The following is a 19,789-nucleotide window of genomic DNA, read 5'->3' on the forward strand; positions in this document are numbered from 1 at the left end:
CTTAGGATCATTGAGACCCCACGAGGTGAGATCTTGCATGGAGCCCCAGTCCGAGGGAGATTGACAGTCATGTTTAGCTTCTTCCATTTTCTAATGATTGCTCCAACAATGGACCTTTTTTCACCAAGCTGCTTGGCTAATTTCCCCGTAGCCCTTTCCAGCCTTTTGGAGGTGTACAATTTTGTCTCTAGTGTCTTTGGACAGCTCTTTGGTCTTGGCCATGTTAGTAGTTGGATTCTTACTGATTGTATGGGGTGGACAGGTGTCTTTATGCAGCTAACGACCTCAAACAATTTAGGATAATAAATGGAGTGAAGGTGGACATTTTAAAGGCAGACTAACAGGTCTTTGAGGGTCAGAATTCTAGCTCATAGACAGGTGTTCAAATACTTATTTGCAGCTGTATCATACAAATAAATAGTTTAAAAAATCATACATTGTGATTTCTGGATTTTTTTAGATTATGTCTCTCAGAGTGGACATGCACCTACGATTACAATTTCAGACCCCTCCATGATATCTAAGTGGGAGAACTTGCAAAATAGCAGGGTGTTCAAATACTTATTTCCTTATATCCTCACTGCATATGTATATATACTGTGTTTATATTGTATAAATTACAATAATAACAGTATTAGTAAGAATGACGAAGATGACTTTGGTCTTGTCAGAAGCATATTTAAAAACTAACCAACTAACTCAAAACACAAAGCGCCCTGCTAAACAGGCCAGTGCTGCAGCCCCATGCTGCTCAGCTCCCCACAACACTGTGACCCGATTTATTTTAACAGAACCTATGCAGATAACCACACACACTGCAGTCCCCCGGACCCCCAGTGCTGCAGTTGTGGAGGATATAGCTTACATAATAGCCATCCTCACTGCTAGAAAAAAAATCCCTCTGCAGCCAGAAATGCAATAACAGCCGTTTCATTTTCCAGCACTGCGCTGAGAGTTGCACACAGCTATAGATGAGTGACTACACCTGGGGACGCAACTTCACAACTCAGCAAACACATCGTACATTAGTCTAAATCCCACTTTTAGAGGATGCTTGACAAAAACGGGTGGTTGACACAGTTTGCAAGCATGACAATGACACAAAGGGGATCAACAAATCTATCTTTGTCCTGCAGCCCTAACTAACAGTGGCTTCACACACCCAAAACACATCCAAAGGGTTCCATCGGAGCTGCAGCACACCTGACCCTGACCAAACACATCACCTGCCTAGTTAAAAATGAATCAGACATTAATAAATCAGCAATGTCACCTTACTTTCCACACATACGCACGCATGCAGTGGCACTCACTTGCACCTCAGACCGCTGGCGAGTTTCACCACGGCTGTGTTGAGCGAAACAATCCAGTCCAGAAGCCACATGGCAGAGGAGGACAGCGTGCAAAACACTTCGGCGTGAGCCAGAGTCGAACCGCAGCCTTGTTTTATCTTTTACACGGAGTCAGCCTGCTCTCAGCTCAGTGGCCGTCTCAACTCTACTGATCTAACACTAGCGAGCCGGAAAACAAGGCAGCACAGGAGGGAGGGAGGGAAGGGGCATCGGAAACAGGAGCAGAGTAGGGGTGATAATTGGGTAAAAACTTGCTCCTGCCAAACGTGGTGTGGCATAAATGCACGGTACGAAGAGAGGGCATGATAAGATAAGCAGATGCTTATGGAGAGTAACACAAATGTGATGATGATCACATGACCCTCAAAGTTCCTGCATACAGACTGGGCAATGGTGCTGTCCGACTGTCATGTTGTATTTCAAGGACACAGGCAGACCTCAAAGGTCATGTTTCACCTGGGCATTTAATACAGTAAAGTGTGTACCAGGATGCATAAGAGGAAGAATGAGGGAAATAAGGCTTGATGGCTGTCACAAAAGTATCTTATGTAACAGATCACTTCAGGGCAGATGTGCGATCGTTCAGCATTTAACTCGTGGAACAAACTGTTTTTATAGCTTCAGTTATCTTCATGCTGTTTTTCTTACTGGTTTTCATTATTTTTTGGTTCTCTTATTCTTCAGAATTTTCTTTTTTGCTGATTTAATGGATGTAACGCTTAACATGAGCACAAAGGTGCACACAATATAAAAACTACAATAAAATATGCGAACAAGGCTTTGTAATAAAAAGTATTTAAACAAACATAGAAAAGCAATAGGCTATACATATTAGGAAAATGAAATGACATCCAGAAAATTACGAAATACGTGTATATTCTGTTAATTTAAAAAAAATATTCTGTACATTTAACCATCATGGGTACTTGTATAAATGCAGTGTTAAATGCGATGCAGTAAAAAATTTGGGTGCATCTAACTTTGTCCTGGTGCACCTAAGAAAAGGCGCACCAGTGCAAAAAGTTAGCCTAGAGCCTGGCACAAACCTTGAAATGTCCATGATTTCTGTCGCTGTTTAAAATGCATTACTTTCTGTGCAATGCAACGGAACCACAAAGTCAAACAGGAAGGCAAAATTGCTTACAATTACAATAAAAGTCTATCTAGTTTACAGCAAATTGCTTCTCATTTGCATGAAGATAAAATCTCACTTAAAACACCCACATTACATCACCAATGATGAAAAAATGGTAGGACGTCTGAATGTAAGACAATTATTGGTTTTCATAGGCCTCAAATCAAGAAACCCGCGAGACCCAAAGATCATCTCTTGTACTGGAGCCAGTGAACCAACATTTTTATATCTTAAAGGGACACTTCACTAATTTGCATTAAGTTTTGTATAGTTAGAACCCCAGTCATGTTTTTGAATGGTAATGCATAATTTCCTCAGTTGCCGCTGAGACAGAAGAAATACAAATCATTGAAAGCAGGAAGTCAAATATCTTTGTTGAGGGGGTGAGACTACCAATCCCCCCTCTTCTCTGTCAAATAAGCACCAAATTCTAAATACTAAATAAACCAAATACATTTCGACTACAAATATGACGCACTTTCAATGAAGATTAATGTTTCTACTAGAGCCCGACCGATATATCGGCAGGCCGATATTAGACATTTTCCAAACTATCGGTATCGGCATTTATAATGGCCGATGAATAGATATTAAAAAAACGGACAAAACAGCCTTCAACCATGTCATGAGTGTTGCCGTTGTATAGTTTGTCCACAAGAGGAGAAGAAACAAGTTTCTTTTTAAAATGCATTATCATATTATTTTAGTTAAAACTCATAAATAGCTACAAATAACTAATGTTAGGGAAATCTGTTAATGTTTTGTTGCGCGTTTCTGGAAAGAATATCGGATTTTAAAACCAACAAACATTTGTATCGGTATCGGCTTTCAAAATCCTTCATCGGTGGGGCACTAGTTTCTATGGGTGAAATGCTCCTTTAACCAACCAGAATCATTTGGAGTTATTTGTCTTGTGATGGATGGGCTTAATAAAAAAGGTATTTAATGCCAGGTTCCTTGATTAGTAGTAAATCACCGTCACCTGATATTCAGATGGAGCAGCATTTACCACCAGTGTTGGGGTTATTACAAGTAACGTGCATTACGTAATAATATTACTTTTCTGAAGTAACGAGTAAAGTAACGCATCACTTTTTAAATGTACACACAAATATTTGAGTTACTTTTTAAAAAAAGTAATGCAAGTTAAAAAAATGTATGTAGTGAATTAAACTGAAAGTAGTCACATTATGCACTCTATGTGTACACGTCTGTGTGGGAACAGTTTGAGTCAGAAACTGAGAATGACAGCCCAGAGCTTGACATTTTTGTGATGAAATATGCAATTTCTGAATCATAAAAAACACCTGCAAGGCCTGAAAGAGATCAAGCCTCAGCCAAGAAAAAGTAACGCAAAAGTAACCAAAAAGTAACGTAAGCATTACTTTCCATGAAAAGTAACTAAGTAATGCAATTAGTTACTTTTTGGGGGAGTAACTTAATATTGTAAGGCATTACTTTTAAAAGTAACTTTCCCCAACACTGTTTACCACACAAAGCCGTAGTTCACTGACAAGCTGGGCCATATCCAGGGCTCGAAATTGCGACTATTTTGGTCGCATATGCGACCGAAATTTAATCTGTGCGACCTTAAAATATATTTGGGAGCATTTGTGCGACTGCCCATTTTGTTGTCTGGTGCAACATGATTTAGATTGTGATGCTGCGTGCTGCTGTTCCAGGTTCAGTGTTCTCTCCAATGTTACATAACCAATCAAATTTCACCATTAAGTTCTTACGTTTAATGAAGACCGCAGATTGGCTAATATAGGTGTCAGTCATTCCTTGTTGCCGTGCTACGTTGGTATGTGAAGCGCGAAAATGTGAAAGACGAACCGCGAGCATGACGAGAACGAGCCGACTACAGCCAATGTTACTACTCTAATTAATGACGACGATCCGGATTCAAATGCGACTCCACCACCGGAAGATAAGACTTGACGTTAAACCATTCAGAGAGAGTGGCTTAAAGATTACGAGTGGCTCGCTATGAGAATGGCTCAATGTAACTAACTGTGTTTACTGTAAATCCTTTAAAACGGCGTTGGTGGCGGAATCAAAACATTTTAAGCGCCTAACCTTGCTTAAACATGGCGAAAGTGCCAAAAACACAAGTAGTGTCATGACAGATGTGTTCATTATTGATGGAGACACCGACCTGTCTGTCAAAGAGTGTTTGATAGTGTATGTGCGCATGCGCTGGTGAATGGACATCCGACAAACACCCTTGTGGTCCATGTTGATGTGGAACACGACAATGCTGATGTTATGTTTTTATAGTATTTTTTAAAACATTGCCTATTTAGTAGTAATAGCATCCTGGTAATGCAGTTATCAATACCAATATATATATATATTAGCCTTCTATATTAGGGTCACTTTTGTAATGTCCCAATTAATCAGTGTTTTACGTGTTTGCTAGATTTTCTATTGTAATCTTAATCATGTTACCTGTAATTGTTAAATTATCATTGCTATACTATTTCAACAACATTTGGGTATTAATTTTGGAATCTATGCAGCAAAAAATAAAATAAAAAGAACCAAATTTTAAATGCTGGCCACGGTGGCGTTTTATTTGTAATAAAATAAATCTATTAACATATACAATGTAGTTTTGGTGCCTTTTAGTTTTTGGATGGATGCACCTAAATTTTAGCTGGTGCTCCTAACTCTTTAAAGTTGGGAGCACCAGTGCTACCAAATAAAAAAGTTAATTTTGAGCCCTGGCCATATCGCATACATATCGCAGGCGATATGTCCGCGATAATTAATGCGAAATTGCCACGACTGTCACTGAACTACAGCTTTGTGTAGTAAATGTGGCTCCATCTGAAAGCAGGTGATGATGATTTACTACTAATCAAGGAACCGGCTTTACTGACGAGATGTGCAATGATAATCACATGCAAATTATCGGGCATCCCTAATTTTTTACTATAAGAGTTTTGCAAAGTATGATTCATTATCGTGTAATCATTTAGTATGAGTTAATCTTGTACAACCAAGCATCACTAAACCAGGTCCCTTCAAACCAAATACCCACACTGCTTGTGTTTACTCTGGTTTAAACTTAAGCATCATTGAAAACATGTATGTGTACATAAGAATTTTGGTTTAAAGGCGGAGTCCACGATGTTTGAAAAACGGTTTGGAAAAGGAGACGGGCCGACTACCAAAACACACTTATAGCCAATCAAATCAAATCAAATGCCGGGTTGCGTATGTGTGGGGCGGGTCTATCAACGGAATGTCCAGATTCTATTGGGGTAGGGGCGTGTTTGTTTAGGCGATTTCAAATATCAACACTGGCTTTCAAACATCGTGGACTCCGCCTTTAATTCCTGCGTATAGTCATACACGAGCCCTGATGTTCGATGAATGCACATTGCGACAAATTGCAATACCCAAGGTCTACATACAACATACTAATGTATACGCATGTGTGAGCTATGTGTACACTGTACCAGAGGATTCAAAAATCCAGCAGTGCACGTACAATACATGCGCACTCTTCTAATGACGAAAATTGCATCACAAGCACTGTACGCGGTCCCTTACGCAATCGCATTTGTAAAAACTAACTAATACTTCAGCCTATAGTCTGTTAATGTGAAGTGACAGTGACGGGATTGTCAAGTATGATAGCCATACTCGAAATGTGTTTAACCCATCCCAGTGAGAAGTGAACACACAAAAACACCTTTAAATAACTGAGGTTAAACAAACCAACATTATACACAGAACAAAATGATTTGTCACTTATATTTGTAATGCAAGTTGTAGTTCAGATATCATGTAGGCCAAGTATTCAGCCATAGACTGAAGATAAAAACTCACTTCTTGCCAGGTTTCTTGGTTTTGGTCCTTTTCTTCCTCGCCTGAAGAGCAAGTACTGCCAGACAACAGAGATAAATTGGTTTATTTCTGCAATTTTCACCAATGATTTAACATTTCTGTAGGTAATCCAGTTAGCAATCAAGCGTATTACAGTTAAGATTAATTGATGAAAGGATTAGCACAGCATTTTAATTTTTTGCTATACATAACTTAACTTACAATGAACTTACCATGGTAAATATTTACTTAAGTTATTGTTGCTATAAACTTCACGTCACAAACTCACCCATTTTAATTCATTGTAGTCTTACAGTAGTAACATTAACTGTACAGATTACGGTATTTTTGGCGGTAACCATAGTTACCATAGTAATGTCTTGCACTTAATTCTCTATAGGCTTCACATATTTATATTGTTATCACTTTTCTGTCACACACTAAAGCAAAAGTAGAAGGCTTTAAACAACAAAACAATTATTGTCTTTTATAAAAATAAACGTAAATACTTTGACACAGCCGTGTGAAAGTTTAGCTAGCAGCAGCTCACGCGAGGCTACAAGAACACGACAAATTAATAATAACTACGTTACAACTAAGACAAAATGCAAAGATACACAGCAAAAAATAGATAATTAATGTGTCGTGTATGTAAAATGTTGCGATATGAAGAGTTGTTCATGTAAAGCTACCTCAAAACCGTTATATTAGCACGAGCTAAACACACGGGCTTTTGTCTTCATTATCAAGCGATGGCAGGTCTCATATCGCGTGTATCGTGATAAGGATGTGATATCGTCATCGGTGTGTTGTTAATCTGTGTTGTTATATGTGTATGTATTATAGAAGTGTTACAGTGGACGGTAGTTAATGTGGTTTTGATGCTCACCTTTCCTTTCCATGCTGCACCGGCTGCTAAGCGCTCACATGTAACGGTCAGCGCATGCGCACAAAACTTCTTCCTCAAACAACAGCAGCACGCACAACAATAATGGATCACACCCACACTGGAAAAAATTCCTAGTTGGACTTGTTTGAATGTTGTTTAAACATTTTAATTCAATGTTTAAACAACTTGAATTAAAAAGTCATTTCAACTTTTTTGAAGTTGCTATAAATTATAAAAATAAAGTTATAATAACTTTAGCCAATTTAACTTTTTAATTATTTATACCAACTCCTCACTAGAAGTTAGTGGGTGAGTTGGTATAAATTCATTAACTTGGTACACAGTTGGTACACATGAAGTACGAACCATCACAATAGCTATATATTAGTAAATATTAGGTCTTGAGTCAAAAGTCTTTAGCACTGGACTGGTTTAAAACAGCTTGTTCATTAATTTGATTATAAGATTAAACTTTATTGTCACAATGCAGAATACAAGTATTTCAATTGTATTCTAAAGGATGTTCCTTTCCAAATAAGAAAGCAGCTCATTCCATAGGCACTAATGCACCAATTTTGAAAGGTAATGCAGGTTTAACTTGTTTTCGAGCCGTCGTAAAATTACAAAACGTACAAAAAATTTGAATTTAAATACAAATCCTAATTCCTAAAAAACTTGGTACTTTGTGTGAAATGTTAATAAAATCAGAATGCAATAATTTGTATCTCATTGACCCATATTTTATTTATATAAAACAGGGCTGTTGAATGCTTTATTCTGATTGGTTGAGAAATGTTCCACAGGTATGCATTATTTTTCAATAAACGCACACCTGACCTTTCAAATGTCTTAACCACCAGAGCAATGTCTTATAACAGTCTGTGGTATAAACAGAATAATTAACTCTGGTTCTTTGAATTATTTGAAAATAATGCACACCCGCTGTGTAAATGCAGTGCTTTACCACCTTGGGTGTGCATTATTTTTGAATAATTCAATGACCCCTCGTAAATAATTCCTTACCAAAAAAAAAATACAAAGATATATACTATTTTAAGAAAAAAAGTAGTTTTTTTAATTAGTTGGTAGCAGCACATCTCAAAAAAGTTGGAATAGGGCAATGTTTACCCTTGTGTAGCATCCCCCTGCCAAAAAACAGCATAGACCAGCATAATTCCCATTCTGGCCCATGCTGGTTTAGCTGGTGGTAACCAGCATACCAGCACCAAAACACAACATAGGCTGGTCTTGGTGGGATGCTGGTATGCTGATGACCACCAGCTAAACTAGTATCACACCAGCATGGACCAGCATGGAAATTATGCTGGTGGTCACCAGCAAACCAGCACCAAAACACAGAATATGCTGGCCTTGCTGGTATGCTGTTTTTTTCAGCAGTTCCCCATTTCTTTTAACAACATTCCTGCTGAGGAGACCATTGAAGAATTTGGGAATGTTATCCTGACTGATACAGGATTCTAGTTGTTCAACAGTCCTGGGTTTTCATATTGTATTTTTTCATGATGCACCAAATGTTTTCCCCTCAACTGGTTGAAGGTCTGGACTGACGGCCACCAACAGACTCTTTTACTATGAAGCCATGCTGTTGGAATACATGCAGTATATGTTTGCCAATGTCTTGCTGAAATATGCAAAGATGAATGGAAGCAAATGTTGCTTTTAAGATAAATAATGAAAGAAAAAGAAAACGAAGAAACAACATTTAGAAAATAAATCAGAAGTTTTTTGTCAGGCTATTTAATGTCAGGCTGCAGCAAGTCGCCAAACGGGTTTTAATGACTTCCCATTTATTTTTGCCAAAACAATGTTGTCATTATTATTATTATCGTTTTATATTTTTTGTAACACATTATAAATACAAATGTTAAAGGATGAACAAACAAGATGAAGCTTGTTTGTACTTATGTTTCTACAGAAAACACACCAACAATGATTTTTTCCACAAAAGAGGACATTTTGATAAATGATGGTAAGCAGCACACAACTGACTTCCATAGTAAGAAAAACAAATACGATGGAATTCAATGGGTACTGTGTGCTTACCATCATTTATCAAAAATATATTTTTCTGTGTTCATCAGAATAAATAAATTCATACAGGTTTGTAACAACAGGAGGATGAGAAAATTCACTTATTTTTGGGTGAACTATCCCTTTAAGAGACATAATGTGCAGTGAGAAATATGACCACTTGAGGGCAGCAGGTTTCAAAAAATGAGTTTGAACTGACACCACCCTTATCATTTCTCTATGTACTATTGAGAGAGAGATCAATCAAAAACAAACCATTCACTTTATAAACATGAGTAAAAACAAAAAAACAAAATAATGTTGTGAAAAATAATTGCCTTTATTTCTGTATAGCAGTGGTCATCCACAAACCACTAAACGTATGAGTGAATGAGGAAAAACCGATTACATGCCTGAATGAGAGGTATGATGACCTCAACCATGAGAAATGCATACCATGCAACAAAACAAAATATAAACCATACTTAACAGATTTGCTGCTGAATGCACCATGATATCTTTTCAACGAGACACGTCTTGTGATTTTCCACAACTATAAATGTGCATACAAACAGAAACACCCCTTTCACATAAAAAATACATGCTCAACGCAGAAAATATTGCTGAATAAAATTAAGTAATAATATACAGTGGAAAAGAAGACACTTTAAAAACAATCATAAACAACTGAACTGATACAATAACTTAGATATCGGCTCTGATTGACACACACATTCCCGAAGAGACAGGAATTTCTTAAACTGGGATGTTAAATCATCATGCTCAACACAATAACGGGAGTATTGGCTCAGGTTCTTTCCATTTTTCACAAACATGGACTTGTAGGCTGAACATGTGATCTAAGCTGGGTGGTCCTGAATGCTTAGCCAGGGGATCTGTAAAATATTTTGTTGTAAATATAATTGTGTCGTATTATTAAGAACCATGTCAGTCTTGCTATATACTGCTGATTTTATAAAAGCTTTTAAAAATATGCTTTAAGGTAAGAAGCTTAGTCCTTGGAAAGTCCCTCCCTGGCCGCAAAATGTTTGAGCACCCCTGATCTAAGGTATAGCATAAAAATGGAGAACTGTTGTATGTGCACCACAATGCACAAATAAAGTTATTCTAATGATATACTTCCTGTTAAAACCACGTTTACCATTTTAAACGCATCTCTCTCAATTTCTATAAATAATAAATTAATGAAAGATAATGGAGAGAGAAACCACAGTCTAGTCTAGCTAGAGGAGCGGCCTGCATTTTAATAACAGACGGGCAACCCGGAGGACCATCAGGCAGATAAACGGTGAATCTCAAGAACATATCAAAGTCACATTTCAAACCGAAATCAAAGAGAAAAATTTGGACATTGTTTTCCACAACAACCAAATTCTTACTATAATACACAAAAAAAATTATTCATTCAATTTACTCAAATTTTTTAGGGTAAGTGGCCGCAAACAATTTATTTAAGCTACATTTAAACAAAAAATTTGGAAAAACAAAACAAAAAAACTTTTATTTAAATTTAGCTTAAATAAAATTACTGCAACCACTTACCTTAAAAAAATTTAGTAAATTGAATGAATAATTTTTTTATTAAAAGTTTTTCCTATTCTAATTTTCAACTGTGATTCTCATTCACGTTAAATATCGATTTACTCCTGTATTTGTATGGACAAATACAACTATGATTTATAAATACTATTAATTTAATAATATCGTTTTTCATATTCATTACGACAGTGAGATATTCTTGAAGCACAGTGAAAATTTATTTTGATCTTGGTGTGAAATGTATGACTATCATATTATTTTTTTTACAAGATTAAACCATGTCAAATATTGTGAGGAATTCCAGATGCATTCTAAGACAATCCTTTTCATGCACGAGATGAACACCATTAAAACGATTTTCTCTTAAAGGGACAGTTCACCCAAAAATGAAAATTCTGGTCATCATTTTCTTATTCTCATGTCGTTAAAACCATAAGTGTTTAACGTTTTTCAGATGAGAACTAAATTTACAAATGAAGATATTTTGATAAATAATGGTAAGCAGACAGATTATTGTAACCATTGACTTCCATAGCAGGAAAAACAAATACGATTGTTTTCAGTCAACCGGTCAACTGTGTGCTTACCACTCATCCAAATATCTTCATTTGTTTTAATTAAAATAAAATAAAAACATACAGGTTTAGAGCAACATGGGGGTGAGTAAATTATGACAGAATTTTCATTTTTGGGTGAACTATCCCTTTAATAATTTCCAAGATATTTCGATCATGAGTGCGTTCATATAAGCAGTATTCATTTATTATTCCCATCATCTACTATTGTCAATGACAGAGACACTTGTATCCGCATACTGATCTGTTTACATTCTAAATAGTAATAACATTCTCTGCATATGATTTGATTTACGGTTAAGTTCATTTTTTTTTTGTGATTTACAACAAAGGTCACATTCTGCGTTGCTGTGCTTTGCTGCAAACGTAAATAAAATTTAATCGCACATCAATGTTTATTTACAGCTGTGCCCTTTTATTTACATATCTAAAACTTAGTATCACGACAGTACGCAGTTTGTCTGGCCTTCGGCATTGTATAGGCTACAAGCAAGGTAAATGTTTTGCGCCACTAAATATACCCGAAAGCTGATAGTAATCTGACTGGCTGACTTTTGTTTTCTTGCTCGACTACACTCTGGCAATGAAAGCTGTTAATTTTGGGAGTAGAAAGAAGGGTGGGGCATGAAAACGCAGCCCAAAAGTTACATTCCGTGTCCTTTAGCAATTCAAGCAGAGAAGTTGGCATGTGTTTTTCCTTCCCTCATGTGACATTGAGTGTTTATGAAGGCATTGTTAAGCGGTCTCAGAGAACGAAGGAAGCCAGCAGTTGATGATGGCAGGCACTTAAATGTCATTTCCTGTACGGATGAAAGTCTGGCGAGTCGATGGGATTCCTCACTACTCCATCTCTTCTCCATCGAACACGGGAGGCTCAAAGCTGACCACTTCCTCATACGTGAGACCTGTGGATAAATACGATTACTGTTTATTCAAAAGCGCTGTGTTGCGTTTTTTTTTATTATTTAAGACACGAGTTTCAATCGACATGCTTGCTTACGTTTCCACTCGTCAATTTCGAGCTCGCGACTCTCAAAGCTCTGGTCGTAGGGTTCTGCCTCTGGCTCGTCATCCGGGTCGTGGTACTGGGCGAAGTATGGGTGGGCGAGAGCTTCTGACGCAGTGATGCGTTTATCTGTATCCAGAACCAGCATTTTCTCCAGCAGGTCGACAGCTAAAACACAGCATGATTTTCAAAGCAAACCTTTTATTTATAATAAAATCAACAAAGCTGTCTGCATTAGAAATACATGTATGCATGTTACACAGTGATGCTACATTTTGCTTTTCCTGTTAATAGAATTTTATTCCCAAATTTGTGCCAATTATTTACAATTTTATATAGCCACGCCATTAGAAATAACTAATGAATAGCTATTTATAAAACTAAGAGGTAAGAGTTGCAGCCAAAGATTTTGATGCTGCATGTTTGTTTGTGGGTTGGTTATGTAATAACAAACAATTATGTCATCATCCTGCTATCAAGTGAAATGTAGGAAAATTCATTGACAACGGCACCAGTGTGTTTTAAACCAATATCAGACGAGTTGGTTACCTAATGGATTTGCACCGATGAACACATCTGCGAAGTTTCGCTTGGGCATTTGCGGCAGAGAGTTGATGTAGTTTCTTGCCTGTTGACAAACAAACAGTATTATTTGTATCATCACATAAAATTAAGCACGAAAATGTAAAATATACTGAAATGCAAGTGTTTGGGCACCTAAAGAGGACATTTCACAAGCCTTTTTTATAGATGTCAAATAAATCTTTGGTGTCCCCAGAATATCCTATAGATAATTTATTATAGCATGTTAAAATTGCCACTTTGTAGGTGTGAGCAAAATGTGCCGTTTTTGGGTGTAAAATGCAAATGAGCTGATCTCTGCACTAAATGGCAATGCTGTGGTTGGATAGTGCAGATTAAGGGGCGGGATTGTCCCCTTATGACATTACAGGGGGAGCTTAATTTCAATTACCTGTTTTTTCACATGCTTGCAGAGAATGATTTACCAAAACTAAGTTACTGGGTTGATCTTTTTCACATTTTCTAAGTTGATAGAAGTACTGGGGACCCAATTATAGCACTTAAACATGGAGAAAGTCAGATTTTCATGATATGTCCACTTTAAGTCTGACTTAAAAGGATAGTTCACCCCAAAATTTTGCTATAATGTACTCACTCTTTTTACAAACCTGTATAAATCTTTGTTCTGGTGAACACGAAGGAAAATATTGGTAATGAAGCAGGAAACAGAGGCACCATTTACTTTCATAGTAGGAAAAATACTACTATGAAAGTCAATAGTGCTCTAAAACGTCCTTTGTGTTCAGCAGAACAAAGAAATTAATATAGGTTTGTAACAACATGAGGGCAAGTAAATTACAGTATTTAAATTTTTGGGTGATCTTACCCTTTAAGTTCATCATTGTCATATACATTCATACAGTTTAAGTGAGACTAAAGCATTAAAATACTATTTTATGTAATGTGTTTTATATACAGCACCGGCCAAAAGTTTGAAAACACTTTACTATGATCCCATGATCTTAAAATGTTTTAATCTGAAAGTATACAGTATTGTGCAAAAGTCTTAGGCCACAATGTCAGAATTAGATTTGTTGTTTTTGCAATGTTATAGTGATCATATATAATTATTTCTCAGTCTCTTTAATAGAATACATCCAGAAAATACAGGAAATGTGTATATAGTATTAAAAACTGTATTAAATTGTAAACTAATGTGTCAAGTTTTTAGGGTAAACTCCCTTTCAACTTGAGCAATAGCAGGAAACACCAGGATTTCTTAAACCTAAATAAATTTAAATCCTAATTTATAATTTTAAAGAAATTTGTCTTTTTACTTCATTCTGCTCAAAAAACGCTCAAGATGCGGTCACACTATACACAGACGATGCCTAAAGAAGACATTTAGTCCTGAAAATGTATTTTTTTATTTTTTGTACATATTTCTTGTGTGTATCTTAATAAAATAGATTTAAAAAAAAATATGAATGACCATTAAAACGTCTAAAACAACAAGTCTGGAGGTGATGGCCTAAGACTTTTGCAAAGTACTGTATGTTTAAATGTGCGAAGAATTTTTTTTTAAAAAAGGCTTATAATAAAAAATAAATAAATAAAACATTTAAAAAAAATAAAAAACTTGTACTGGATGACATAAACTAAATATTTATATAATATTAATACAGCAAATAAGAGCACAGAGTAGAGTAGAACTTCATTAATATGATTTAAAAGGCATCTCTGGGTGAGACATCAGGAAGTTTCTTGGTAAAATGAATACATAATTCCTATGGTTACATGCGTGTTATTCTATATTTTTTATGAGTTTATTATTATTTAATAATGTGGATAAATATAATAAATAAGTGTTTATTTGTATATGTTCCAGCTTGAGCTCACGGGAATAAGTGTATATATTACGATTTGGCTAATTTATACGAAGTAAATCGTACAAAATGATCACACAAAAAACTAAAACCCCACCCCTAACCCCAACGTCACGGGGGCGAAAGCAAATCATATAAAACATTGTAAAAATTAGCCACCTTATAAAATACATACAAATTGTCATGAGACTGTGTTGATAATCTTCTCATAAAACATGAGTATTAAAAGTGTCAGTCTGCTTTTCTATACTGACCACAGTTTATCCACACCAAACCGTTTTTAAGGGTCGACGTATGGTCCACAGCAGTGTACTTGCTTTAAGTACACTACTGTGGCAATGTGGTGGGCAGAAATTAGGTCAGAGATGTGTCGCATACAAAAAGCAGGCTGTAGTTTGAAAGAGGTGGAGGTTGGGAAGAGTGGAATATTAAAAACGCCCCCGAGACAAACAGAAGACAAGCATGCTGGAAACTTCTGGGTTGCTCGTTCCCGAGTAGCCCAGACATCCAGGCGAGAATGGGTTTGGATGGGTCCTCGCTCACCTCGTGGCTGGGCATCCTGTTTATTAGAGAAGCCGGTGGGGTTCCTGTCAGACGCATTATCTGCTGAAGCTGGTTTATATCTTGAAACCCAGGTCAAGGGCCTTACGATCAAAATCATTCCCTGTTATTGAGCATCTCAACATAATGCACTCGACAAGCTGGAGCAACATCTTTTGATTTAATGCTTTGGCTTGACACCAAATTGACATACAGAAGCAATTTCGAAAAAGAAAAATAAGATCGGTTAATTCAGATTGAACCTAATATGTAACACATTGCCACAGGTAGAAATTGCTGTAATTTTTAAGCGAAATGTTCACTTACTAGTGCTAAATGGGAGTTTCATTTTCTTCAGTGTACACTGTAAAAGATTTTGTTGTTTCAACTTAAAAAATATAAGTGTTCGTGCTGCCATAAAAAAATGTAAGTTAATTCTAACTTTAAAATATTTTTTATATTTAAAAACCTAAAAAATTTGTTTACTACAAAACCTTTTTTAAAGGAGTAGTCCACTTTATAGATGGGGCCCATTGACTTACCATAGTATTTTTTTTCCTACTATAAAAAGTCAATGGACCCCACCTCTAAAGTGGACTACTCCTTCAATAATAAAAAAAAAATAACATTGGTTAATATTTTTTAGGTTAAATTAACTCAAAATTGTAAGGTACACCTTAAATAAAAAAAAATTTAAAAGTGCACTTTATTAAAAGTAAAAAAAAAATCTAATAATTTCCGACCAATAGGAATGATCTCTAAAAAACAGAAAACCTTAAGATTGGTTTACAACAACCTGTCCTGTGTTAGTCAACAGCATTTTATACATGCGGGCAGTGTAAACACACAGTTTTCCCATTAGATCAGTTAGGTTAGACCGGACAAAAAGTGAATTAAGTTCAATGAATTGATCCAAAGTTTAGAAAGAAAGCAGCAAATAGGAAAACACAATAAAAAAATGCAAGAAACAAAAGACCCGCACACAGCAACAGAAAGACGAAAAGCATTCATACACATTCGTGCAAGTGGGCTGATCCTTGCAAATGTATCTGCCAGCTATCTGACTAATATCAACTATATTAAGGTGCTTGTTGCATAAGTCTGTGCCAACAAATAAGGAAGGAAACAAGATGTGACACAAAAAATGAAATGACTGAGGCTAGCAGAACGGAGCGCCGGGCCATCATTGCAACACAAAGGGAGTCAAAACTCAGGCAGAACAACAACAACAACAAAAAAAAACTCACAGACTCCGAAGAGATTTTCGACAAGAGCTCTGGCCCTGGGGTCCCGACGAGCATCAAGATCAGCTTCAACTGATCAATATCTTTCGGAGCAAAATAAAGGAAAATGCAGGGAATGGGGTGACTATGAAAGCAGGTACTGGAGGAAGGGGACAAAAACAGAACCGATAATAAAAGTATGAAAAATAATGTAACAAAAGGAGACATGATGGTCCAAAGCCAATATGCATGCAATATGTAATGTTAATGTAATGCAATTCAACATTTAAAAGAAAGTAACTTTTCAGCTGGCATCACTCCTGTCCAACTTCCCTTTTCTGAATTAGCAAACATGTACCTTTGAATGATAACAAAACACATTGAAATCAAAGCTAGCATTTGGCTTTATTTCTATATAAAATGTGAAATTGTAGTGCATGTAAAATAGATGCAACTATAATCCCATTCACATTCAGCAGAAAAGGCGACAGGCAAGCGCAGAAGAACAGACAAACACACTTACCTGACTGAAGTTTACTTGTATAGATCAACAAACTAAGAGTAAGTTAATGCAAAAGCATGCTGTGTGACGGGACGCTCAACCTGAACCAACTACAACATCAAAGCATGACAACAATAAAAGTTAAAAGTGCCATCAAACAGCCCTAGCAGTGATACTACATCAACATCATGAAATCAAATTCATTCACTCACGCTTACGGATTCATAAGAACACAATATTTGTTAAATAAATGCATTTGGTTCTCAAAAACTTTCCTGTTTGGCTGATGTGCACCAACAGCCAAATACCTATGTTGGCACCGTGTCAACCATTTTGCTAAAGACTTAAATGTCAAAATTCAACGTAGGTGAACTATGCTATTATTGCGATTGAACTAAATAATGATCCATTTGAAAAGATTGCACAGCTGGGTCAGTTGCCTTCAAACATGGCCTGATTCCTGAGACGAGAGTTTCATACTTCGAACGATTATTCTGACACAACTGTACTGTAACGCCTATTATTCAGAACCCAATTAAATCCCAATTAAAGGTGCTGATTTTAGCAGCATCTAGCGGGGTAAGATTGCAAATTGCATCCAACAGCTCACCCCTCTCTTTTGAAATGCATAGAGAAGGTACGGTAGCCACCACAGGACAAACATGTCATCGTCTGAGACAACGTAGTGATGAAAGGACTCTGTAGAGCAGTTTGTCCGTTTAGAGCTACTGTAGAGACGTGGCGGCACAAAATGGCAACCTCCATGTAAAGGGGTCCGCAGTGTATGTAGATAAAAACGTCTCATTCTAAGGTTAAAAAACCATTATGTAAGGTCTTTATACATCACTGAAAATATAGTTATGTATATCATATTGCATTTCTGTCAAGAGATCCTTTTAAAAGCTACACACTGCACCTTTAAGTCCCACCCCACATCTTTTCGCATTTACTAAATACATCAGAAGTGATTTGCAAATGGCATTTGTCCACAGTCAGAACTTTAAAGCCAAATGCAATTGTTTTTAAATCTGGCACCGGCAGATGTTATTGTACAAGCGCAACTGTCACGGAAATGTTAGAGGCAAATAGTGAAGGGAAGAGGGGTAAAGAAACAGAGATCGGTGCATGCATGCAAATCTGAAACATTGAAAATAGTGTGACAAGAAAAACACACACATGCAAGCTTTAATGCAAAAAACACACAAACAGAAGTGCACAGCACTGAATAATAATAAAATATCTTAACATCGCTAAAAACATTAACCCCATAAACCCCAAAGATTTTAAAAGGAAGAGTTCACCAGAAAATAGAAATCGATCATTTCATTTTAACTTTATGTAGCGACTTTCCTCTTTTCCATGTGCTGACGTTTTCCACAATGTCTAAGCTGTTTTACTTCAATGCGGAGTCTGCCAAACCTTAAAAGTTTAGTCAATATTCTTTAAAAAATTCAGATAATTTACTCACCACCATGTCATCCAAAATGTTGATGTTTGTTTTTGTTCAGTCGAGAATAAATTATGTTTTTTGAGGAAAATGTTTCAGGATTTTTCTGATTTTAATGGACTTTAATGGACCCCAACACTTAACAGTTTTAATGCAGTTTAAAATTGCAGTTTCAAAGGACTCTAAATGATCCCAAACGAGGCATAAGAGTCTTATCTAGCGAAACGATTGTCATTTTTGGCAAGAAAAATTTAAAATATGCACTTTTAAACCACAACTTCTCTTCTCCCTCCGGCTGTGTGATGTGCCAGCACAACCTCACGTAATTGCGTAATGACGTAGAAAGGTCACGTGTTACATATATGAAACGCACATTTGCGGACCATTTTAAACAATAAAATGACACAAAGACATTAATTAGTATCAGTCCACATACAACAACGTCTGAACGGTCCTCTTTCTCCACACTTGTAAACACTGAAGAGTAGTTTCGCATACGTCATCCGTGATCTCTTGACGTGATGACGTATTACGCAGGGTCGCACTGGCACGACTGGAGGAAGAAGAGAAGGAGTGGTTTAAAAGTGCATATTTTTTATTTTTCTTGTCAAAAATGACAATCGTTTCGCTAAATAAGCGATCGTTTAGAGTTCTTTGAAGTGTTGGGGTCCATTAAAGTCCATTAAAATGAGAAAAATCCTGGAATGTTTCCCTTTAAAAAACATTATTTCTTCTCGACAGAACAAAGAAAGAAATCAACATTTTCGATGACATGGTGGTGATCAAATTATCTGGATTTTTTTAAGAAAATTGACTAATCCTTTAACCGTCAAACAAAGCCAAAAATAATGCCAGAACTTTTATTTCAGTGTGAACTATCCCTTTAAAAGATTTTTTGCTGTAGTTAAAACTTGTTCTACCTAACACATACACAAAGACATTTGAAACATTTAATTCATAAAACTTTAAAACCAAGAGTCAGTCTTATACACAAACACATACACAGACTAAAGAGGACAAATGCACACCGAAAGCAAATTAATCTGCATGTTTTGGAAGCAAAACAGGCAAACCTATTCAACCGCATGAACTTAATTTCAACCACAGATCACATTTGCTCTCTCAAAAGGCCATGGCCTCATTCGTTGTGTCCTAAATGTGTGTCAAGCATGCTCAAAAATGTTATATACATCACCAATGCATTAATATTCCTCAAGCGGCATGCTATAGGGCCAGAATCTTTGTGCAAAGATCATGTTTTTGTCAAAAGGACCATCAGGCATC

The 19,789-nt window shown here is 36.4% G+C and overlaps 2 protein-coding genes across 4 annotated transcripts in view; both read right to left on the bottom strand.

Annotated features, from left to right (window-relative positions):
* srpk1b (SRSF protein kinase 1b) overlaps window positions 1–7,284 on the bottom strand; it is a 64,771-nt gene extending 57,487 nt beyond the window's left edge. The window contains exons 1-2 of one of the 2 annotated variants that reach the window (XM_065241726.2): window positions 7,214–7,284; window positions 6,328–6,382 (exon numbers count right to left, since the gene is read on the bottom strand). In XM_065241726.2, coding sequence (XP_065097798.1) covers window positions 6,328–6,382; window positions 7,214–7,226 — 68 coding nt within the window. In that variant the 5' untranslated portion in view covers window positions 7,227–7,284. Of the gene's footprint in view, window positions 1–1,313; window positions 1,507–6,327; window positions 6,383–7,213 lie in introns of those variants that run through there. The other variant, XM_065241725.2, reaches the window with a different exon arrangement.
* Window positions 7,285–9,563: 2,279 nt separating this feature from the next.
* The window catches only part of mapk14b (mitogen-activated protein kinase 14b), a 34,139-nt gene continuing 23,913 nt past the window's right edge, over window positions 9,564–19,789 (bottom strand). Inside the window, exons 9-12 of one of the 2 annotated variants that reach the window (XM_065241728.2) lie at window positions 15,337–15,416; window positions 12,935–13,013; window positions 12,380–12,553; window positions 9,564–12,284 (exon numbers count right to left, since the gene is read on the bottom strand). In XM_065241728.2, coding sequence (XP_065097800.1) covers window positions 12,220–12,284; window positions 12,380–12,553; window positions 12,935–13,013; window positions 15,337–15,416 — 398 coding nt within the window. In that variant the 3' untranslated portion in view covers window positions 9,564–12,219. Of the gene's footprint in view, window positions 12,285–12,379; window positions 12,554–12,934; window positions 13,014–15,336; window positions 15,417–16,580; window positions 16,661–19,789 lie in introns of both variants that reach the window. The other variant, XM_065241729.2, reaches the window with a different exon arrangement.

Source organism: Paramisgurnus dabryanus, chromosome 14 (assembly GCF_030506205.2).
Source record: "Paramisgurnus dabryanus chromosome 14, PD_genome_1.1, whole genome shotgun sequence".
NCBI lineage: Eukaryota > Metazoa > Chordata > Actinopteri > Cypriniformes > Cobitidae > Paramisgurnus > Paramisgurnus dabryanus.